This window comes from Sinocyclocheilus rhinocerous, unplaced genomic scaffold (genome assembly GCF_001515625.1).
Source record: "Sinocyclocheilus rhinocerous isolate Xijiao unplaced genomic scaffold, SAMN03320098_v1.1 scaffold72, whole genome shotgun sequence".
NCBI lineage: Eukaryota > Metazoa > Chordata > Actinopteri > Cypriniformes > Cyprinidae > Sinocyclocheilus > Sinocyclocheilus rhinocerous.
The window spans coordinates 4,520,750-4,529,354 of record NW_015628351.1 but is presented as its reverse complement, the minus strand read 5'-3'; the positions used below and the strand labels follow the sequence as shown (position 1 = coordinate 4,529,354).

General features: G+C 37.6%; 1 protein-coding gene across 7 annotated transcripts in view; it reads right to left on the bottom strand.

Moving 5' to 3' along the window:
- The window catches only part of LOC107737637 (SLIT-ROBO Rho GTPase-activating protein 3-like), a 39,870-nt gene that overhangs the window by 13,870 nt on the left and 17,395 nt on the right, over positions 1 to 8,605 (bottom strand). For 5 of the 7 annotated variants that reach the window (XM_016549211.1, XM_016549212.1, XM_016549210.1 and 2 more), the window contains exons 6-13: positions 7,539 to 7,712; positions 7,276 to 7,404; positions 5,208 to 5,429; positions 4,154 to 4,255; positions 3,815 to 4,000; positions 3,312 to 3,396; positions 3,026 to 3,053; positions 2,555 to 2,651 (exon numbers count right to left, since the gene is read on the bottom strand). In XM_016549211.1, the coding sequence (XP_016404697.1) occupies positions 2,555 to 2,651; positions 3,026 to 3,053; positions 3,312 to 3,396; positions 3,815 to 4,000; positions 4,154 to 4,255; positions 5,208 to 5,429; positions 7,276 to 7,404; positions 7,539 to 7,712 (1,023 nt within the window). Of the gene's footprint in view, positions 1 to 2,554; positions 2,652 to 3,025; positions 3,054 to 3,311; positions 3,397 to 3,814; positions 4,001 to 4,153; positions 4,256 to 5,207; positions 5,430 to 6,046; positions 6,176 to 6,309; positions 6,479 to 7,275; positions 7,405 to 7,538; positions 7,713 to 8,605 lie in introns of those variants that run through there. The other 2 variants (XM_016549215.1, XM_016549214.1) reach the window with 2 other exon arrangements.

Genomic DNA, 8,605 nt, shown 5'->3' with positions numbered 1-8,605 from the left:
ACGAAACACAGCGTCACACACGGTGGGCTTGAGTGAGCAGAGGCCGGAGGGCTTGTTGCAACCACATGTGACGACCCCGGGCTGGACTCCGCTTCGTCCACGGTGAAAGCCGATCCGGTGATCCACAGCGCGAAGTTGATGTATTTCCTCAGCGACCAGCACGGATCAGCTCCAGGCATGACGAAGCGGATATCGTCCTCTTTTGGAAGGCCAAACAAAGTAGTTTTGCTTTCACAACGAAACACACAGCGCCTTCACGACATGGCGGCGGCGGCAGCAACAATACTACAGCAAGAATAAAAGTTACGCCTTCTTTCTTTGCGTGAACATTTGGGCGGCGTTATGCAAATCTTCCCACATCGTGACGTAGACATGTGGGGGCGTGTTAGAACGAGCTGTTTTAGGTAGGCGTGGTTGACTCTTAACTTTTATAAAGAATATCTCTTTGGATTTGAGACTTTAGTCTTTGCAACTTTACAGATATTCTTTATGCACCAAGAGCTTGTAACACTCCAAAGAGAAAGGAAAAATTGAAATCGCATCATATGACCACTTTAAAAACTTACATTTTACAACATATGAAAACAGCAAAACCATTCTTTGAACATTTATTTTGAAACAATATTACTGTTTTTACAGTATTTTTGACCAAATAAATGCAGCCTTGGTGAGCATAAGAGACTTTAAAAACACACACACAAAAAAAATCTTAATTATTCCAAACTCAACTGGTAGTGTAATTTGTTCCTTACACATTTATATTTAACGTATTTCTTAACTTATTATTAACTTATTTTTATTTAAAAGTTTCTTGTTAAAAATGGTTTGTGCACATTACTGGTCAACTACCCAAGTGCATGCTGGTCTAAGCTGGTCTTCTCAGCAGGGTGGATTGTTGGTGGTCTTCGAAGGACTCTGCTAATGAGCCAAGGACATCAAGTACAGATAAGCAAGACAGCAAGAGTGACACCTCTTCGATGGTGCAGAAGTTAGTGGGTATTATGCACAAGCTGTTATGACCTCTATGCTTTAACAGCTAGGGTATACACTCAAAAAAATCGAAAGTGTGAAGTCTGGAGTTCCCCAGCGCTATCAGAGAGCCACATCTTGAAAGTGCTCTGAGTCTTATTCTTAGTTGGTAAAACACTTTGTCAGCAGAGCAAATGAGACTTAATCAAAGGAGGCATCATATGTGGCTAATAAAATCCCATATGCTTCTCTAGAAGCCACAAGTGTAATTTTAAAATCAAATACAGGGAGCTCCACCAATCACACAGAAACAGAAAAGGTGACAAAAGAGCACAAGAGCAACAACCCACTCTCATCATGATTATGTAAGATGTAATTAAGAAGTAAACTGACAAAGATGCACTTACACTCTCAAACTACTTATGGTATAATATTCATATCAAAATATTTAATAGACTAACTTAATTATATAAAATTAATATACGTGCATGTATTTTATATGTAATTCTTATATATATTACATTATAATTCTATACAATTGACATATACATACTGTATACATGAATATGTATATAAACATATACACACATATATATTTAATTATTTTATTTATTAGCTAATTTATTTATATTAATATTTACACATGCATACGTGTATGTATGCATACATGTATATATATATATATATATATATAGTTTCATATTGTAGTTTAATACCTTTGTTTGTTTTTTTATTCAATTAGGTCATTCACAATGCTTTATGGGATTGTAGTTCCATTAATTTTTTTTTTTTAATCCCAGTGGAGAAAACAAGAAGGGAAAAATTCCAGAACCAATGAAAATTCCAGATCTATTGAAAAACTGGACAGTCACTGTTGGGCTCTTTTGACTGTAGTTTCTATGAAAAGCAAGAAATGCAATAAATACGAGCATCACAAAGCATTTCACTGAGGAAGAGGCCTGGATAAGCATTCAAACAATGACTGCAGTGGATCTTATGAGCACAAACATGCACAAAAATATGCATGCCTCCACTCACACACACAGGTGAACACACATTTTTGTTGGCTAGCACATGGATTATTAGGCTGCACAGACGCCTGGAGAGGAAACTGTGAGCGGTCTGTCTCACCCGATTTAATAAGCAGCCATGTCACTTTATGGAAATAACACAGCATGTCATTTCAAATAAGATTCGGTAACACAATCATGCAAACCATGCCAATGCCTCTAATCTTACTAGGGGAGCATGAAGTGATCACATTATCTCCAAATATGTTATTAATATCTAACATTCACCTTGTAGATTTGCAACCTGACCAGTCAAACCAAAAGGTCTTGATTCACAAATAATCATTAAGAGACTACATTAATAAACCAGATACGTTATTGTGTCACAAGCAATAATCAGACAAAGGGGCAGCCATGCTTAAAGCCATACCAGAAGTGTACAAATGCAACACGCATGACCAGAAGCACAATGTGTTAAGGAAGCCATGGAGGGAATGAAGTTAGAGGAACACAGCAAGAACATTACAGAAATCTGTCTGTAACAGATCAGAGGGCTGTCAGCCGCAGGGCTATACCTGAATGAAGGAGAGCATATCTCCAGAGAAGAGTTTGTGGTTGTACTGGGAGAAGGGCCTGGCTTTCCGCACACGCACTGCCCTACCAGGCTGCATTCTGGGAAATATATACACCGGCACTCCACTGTGACACTATTGCATCAGTGTACACATGCAAACATGCTAACATAACAGTAATTCACACAGAACAGACAACACAACAGAAACGTACTCTAGAGCATGCACACAGTTTTGGGTCAATACACAATGCAATGTTTTAGCCTCATTATGAAATTGATTCGTTCGATCATTCGAGTCGTTTAAACTGATCGTTAAATTTCTCAATGGAGCCATCTTAATTTCTGCTGAACACGCAAAGACCGTCGGCCAGCAAACAAGAGCAGATGTTTGCTGGATTCGGCCAATGTTTTTAGCACATGACTGTGTGAACAGCACACAGTCACAGAGAGACAGATGGGATGGGAGACGTACCTGGAGGGATCGCTATCAATGGCCTCAGCTGCAAAAGAGACAGAGGGAAAATAAGGATAACAGTTAAGTTGACAGTTACTCCATCACCTAGTTTCCACCAAAGTACTATAGTTACTAAAGTCACTGTTGCACCATTAAAACTGTTGCAACTTTTATTGTGATAAGGCATCTTACGCCACCGTACCTATATTTTATTAGGGCACAGCGACAAACTTTTTTTCCATTTCTTATTTACCTTCTTTATTTTTATTCTTAGTTGAAGAGTTGGTTAGTTGTGGTTCGTTACCTTTCTGTATGGCCTCTTTAACTAGGTCATGCTTGGCTTGGAGTTTCGAGATCAGAGAGCTGCCACTTAAATGCTCCTTCACTTTCTGAAAAAAAAATGCATTGAATACATGTAACATGAATGACTATGTTATTGTTAGCCATCAAGGTATTTACTTTTCTGCTGTAAGATCTGCATGAACATTATATGGCCAAAAGTATAAGTAGTGTTCAAAAGTTTGCGGTTGGTAAGATCTTTTAAATGTTTTTGAAAGAAGTCTTCTATGCTCGCCGATTTGATGCTTAAGAAACATTTCTTCATTATTAATGTTGAAAACAGTTATGCTGCTTAATATTTCTGTGGAAACCATGATACATTTGATGAATAGAAAGTTCAAAAGAACAATTTATTTGAGATAGAAATCGTTACTGTTCTTACTGTCACATCTTTAATGAATAGTAGGGGTGTCCACATATTTTTGGTCATAAAGCACATCAATCCAGAGGAAGAGGAGGAGATCTTACTGTGAAGTAGAAAGTCTCTGTGTCCTGTTGGTTGGCTCTGCGTTTGGCGAGGCTTGGTTTGGTTCCTGTGCCTTCACCTGTGCTCTCCACTGATGGGGTGGCGGAGGCATCAGGGGTGGGGTTGCAGTCATCATCACAGACGCTCTCCAGAAGGTTTGAGAGTGTTGTCTTAAGTGTCTTACTGATCTGAAGGAATTTCACAGGTTGGAGATATAGGAGTATCAAAAAGGGGTTGTTCACAAATCCACTTGAAAAACCGAGTGTCAGAGAGATGCACAGTACTGCTATGAGCATCTCTGAAGGAGTGCACAAAAATAAAGAGCGTGGCACAGATTTTACCTCCTCAGTTTCCAAGGTAACAGATGCCAGTCTGGACTGAAGCTGCTGGAATCTGGTCTCGAGCTCATACCTCACCTGACCATCTGCGCTCACCTCGCACACCTGTCACATACACCAGATGTTTTTATTATACATAATGATGGCCCCTCATGATGGCCACTGTGTTAAGATCACATGATCAGCTGAATACTACTCTTTTTAACTTGGCAACACCTTAATAGCAAACCCTTTAAGCTGGCAAAACATTATCATAGATGACAACAATTGGTGGTCAGGATGAAGTCCTAGACCAGTGAAAAAATAAACAAAAAATTACTTACTTGTGCTGTAAAGTTGTGCTTATATACATTAATAGAACTGATATTGTATATAAACAATAGATGCAATCGTTTTTATTTTAGAATATATTTAGTTATAATACACCACCATTCAAAAGTTTAGAATTTTCAGAGTTTTTAAATGTTTTTGAAATAGATATCTTATCCTCACCAAGGCTGCATTTGTTTGACCACAAATACAGTAAAAACTGGAATATTGTGACATATTATTTCAATTTAAAATAAATGTTCACTATTTTAATAGATTTTAAAGTGTAGTTTATTCCTGTGATGGCAAAGCTGATCAGCATCACTACTCTAGTCTTCAGTGTAACATGATCCTTCAGAAATCATTCTATGATTTGCTACTCAAGAAATATTTCTTATTATTATCAATGTTTGAAACAGTTGTGCTGCTTAATATTTTTGTGATACATTTTTTCAGGATTTTTGATGAATAGAAAATTTGAAAGAACAGCATTCATTTGAAATACAATTTGTTTGTATAAAAAGTATTTTCTACTGTCTACTGTCATTAATTATGTCCCTGCCGTATTAAAAAGTATTATTATATTATTTTTTTTAAATCATACTGACCCCAAACTTTTGAATGGTAGTGTATATAAAATATAACTTGCATTGTATTAAAAATATATTATATATTGTTTATTACACCAAAATATTTCAAGGATTTCATTCATTCAAGAGCCACTGAAAGCCCACCTAAATGGCGTTACCTGGTCTCCTTCGTGGGGCTGGTACTGAAAGCGGAAGGGCAGACAGAATGCCGTGTTGTGGGCCTGGAGCAGAGCATCTCTATCCTGGCCCTGGTTGAGTCCAGTCACCGCTGTGTCTAGCTGCTGAAGGCCATTTTTCATATTCTGGACGGTTCGGTTTCTGTTGGAGAGGTAACCGCGTATAACCCGAGACACAGACAGGTGGTACCCCAGATCTGTGCACTGCATTCAACATCAGCCAGATGGCAAGACAAAGACAAAAAGAGAAAAATACAGTCATTGTTTGAGCAAACATGACTGTTCTGATTCACAGCACGCTCACTGACTAAACCTGCTGTGATGTTCTACAATGTGCCTCAGGCAGAGGGAATAACAAACCATCAGACACTTTTGAGAGCTGAAGATATCAATGCCACAAAAGATGTAAACTACCAGTCAAGAAGTAGAACAATAGTGAAGTCATTGAAACTATGAATTGACACAAGTATGGAAATGATCTAGTGACTTCATGAGGTGCATCCTGGGATTCTTTTAAACAATACTAAGGGAGTTTATATGTATGCTAGACATGTGCCAGCTCTTTTCCTGCATCAAAAGCTGTTTAAGAATGAAAACCATGAGAAACATAAATCAGTCAAGTGTGTTCACTGGTACTGTAGACAGTGGTACTCTAGATCTCTCGCAATGGACACATTCTATATACAGTAAATACATTAGATAAAATGCTCTGTGCTGTTTTGGTCAGGGGTCAATTCAAAATGAAAAGGGAACTAAAACCTAATGACATACTAAAGAGTGTCTAGACAGATGGTAATGGGACAGCAGTGTTTTAGACTCACATCAATCAGAGTGCAAATGTCCTGCAGATAGTACTTATTCATGGAGGCATTCGCTGCTGCCAAGTTGAGCAAGTAGTCGTTACGAGCTTTAGTGCATTTCAGCTGAGTTTCCTGTACTTTGCCTTGTCTCTGTAAAGAAAGCACACGTACAGTGGAAACTGGGGGGTTAGAGATAAAGTGAGATAATGCTCTTCCTGTGCCATCTTCACAGAGCAAAGCTCCGGATGTCACCGTCTTTCATTCTTACAAACCACTGATTTTACCTTCTCCATCAGTCTCTCCATTTTTTTCACAGAACTGCGCCTCTGCCCTCCTGATTGGCTGAGCCCCAGATCAGCTGACTTGCCCGTCTGTTTCTCCTCCAGTCGTGTGGCCTCTTTAAGCTTACCTTCAGCAGCCATACAGTCAATGTGGTACTGATGGTAAGTTTTCAAAGCCTGTAAGAAATTAAACACTTTTACAACATGCACAGCAAAAAAAAAAAAGTAATTTTCTTATTTCATATTCATTAATCATTTTACAATATTATCTAAAATAATAGTTCATATTATTTTAAATAATAATAATAATTATTATTATTATTATTATTATAAATATGTCTATTTTTAACCCAGTTATTATTATTCAGCCAGATGGCAAGACAAAGACAAAAAGAGAAAAATACAGTCATTGTTTGAGCAAACATGACTGTTCTGATTCACAGCACGCTCACTGACTAAACCTGCTGTGATGTTCTACAATGTGCCTCAGGCAGAGGGAATAACAAACCATCAGACACTTTTGAGAGCTGAAGATATCAATGCCACAAAAGATGTAAACTACCAGTCAAGAAGTAGAACAATAGTGAAGTCATTGAAACTATGAATTGACACAAGTATGGAAATGATCTAGTGACTTCATGAGGTGCATCCTGGGATTCTTTTAAACAATACTAAGGGAGTTTATATGTATGCTAGACATGTGCCAGCTCTTTTCCTGCATCAAAAGCTGTTTAAGAATGAAAACCATGAGAAACATAAATCAGTCAAGTGTGTTCACTGGTACTGTAGACAGTGGTACTCTAGATCTCTCGCAATGGAGACATTCTATATACAGTAAATACATTAGATAAAATGCTCTGTGCTGTTTTGGTCAGGGGTCAATTCAAAATGAAAAGGGAACTAAAACCTAATGACATACTAAAGAGTGTCTAGACAGATGGTAATGGGACAGCAGTGTTTTAGACTCACATCAATCAGAGTGCAAATGTCCTGCAGATAGTACTTATTCATGGAGGCATTCGCTGCTGCCAAGTTGAGCAAGTAGTCGTTACGAGCTTTAGTGCATTTCAGCTGAGTTTCCTGTACTTTGCCTTGTCTCTGTAAAGAAAGCACACGTACAGTGGAAACTGGGGGGTTAGAGATAAAGTGAGATAATGCTCTTCCTGTGCCATCTTCACAGAGCAAAGCTCCGGATGTCACCGTCTTTCATTCTTACAAACCACTGATTTTACCTTCTCCATCAGTCTCTCCATTTTTTTCACAGAACTGCGCCTCTGCCCTCCTGATTGGCTGAGCCCCAGATCAGCTGACTTGCCCGTCTGTTTCTCCTCCAGTCGTGTGGCCTCTTTAAGCTTACCTTCAGCAGCCATACAGTCAATGTGGTACTGATGGTAAGTTTTCAAAGCCTGTAAGAAATTAAACACTTTTACAACATGCACAGCAAAAAAAAAAAAGTAATTTTCTTATTTCATATTCATTAATCATTTTACAATATTATCTAAACATCCTTTAAACACGATAAACTTTACTCCATGGGCAAATAATTTTTTTTATTTATTGTAACATAATGAGACAGATAATGTTTGGCTTATTGTTAGATTTGTCAATAAAACGTATTAGAAATAAGTTTATTTTTACTACATGGGCATATCTTTTTTTAAAATTGTTTTTAACATAATATGTCAGATATTTTAAGCCTATTTACAAATAAAACAATATTTAAAATATGATAACAACAACAATAATTATTATTATTATTATTTATTTATTTTGAATTATTATTGTTGTTGTAGTTGTTGTAATAAACATGATTATTTTTATTTCATGGGCAAATCCTTTTTTTTTTTCTTTTTTTTTACAATTATTGTTTAATATAATAAGCCAGATATTGTCATCTTAATAATAATAATAATTCATTACATTTATATAGCGCTTTTCTAGGCACTCAAAGCACTTTACATTGTGAGAGGGTATCTCCTCATCCAGTGATGAAGCCAATGAGCAGATATGGGGATTGTTAGGAGACCATGATGGTCAGAGGCCAATGGGCAAATTTGGCTACTCTTTTCGAAAGACATCCTGGGATTTTTAATGACCACAGAGAGTTAGGACCTCAGTTTAACGTCTCATCCGAAGGACGGCGCTTGTTGACAGTATAGAGTCCCTATCACTACACTGGGGTGCTAGGACCCAAACAGACCACAGGGTGAGCACCCCCTGCTGGCCTCACTAACACCTCTTCCAATGTATATACATCATCATGACTAGATAGACACGGTGAGTTTGTCTTTACTCTACA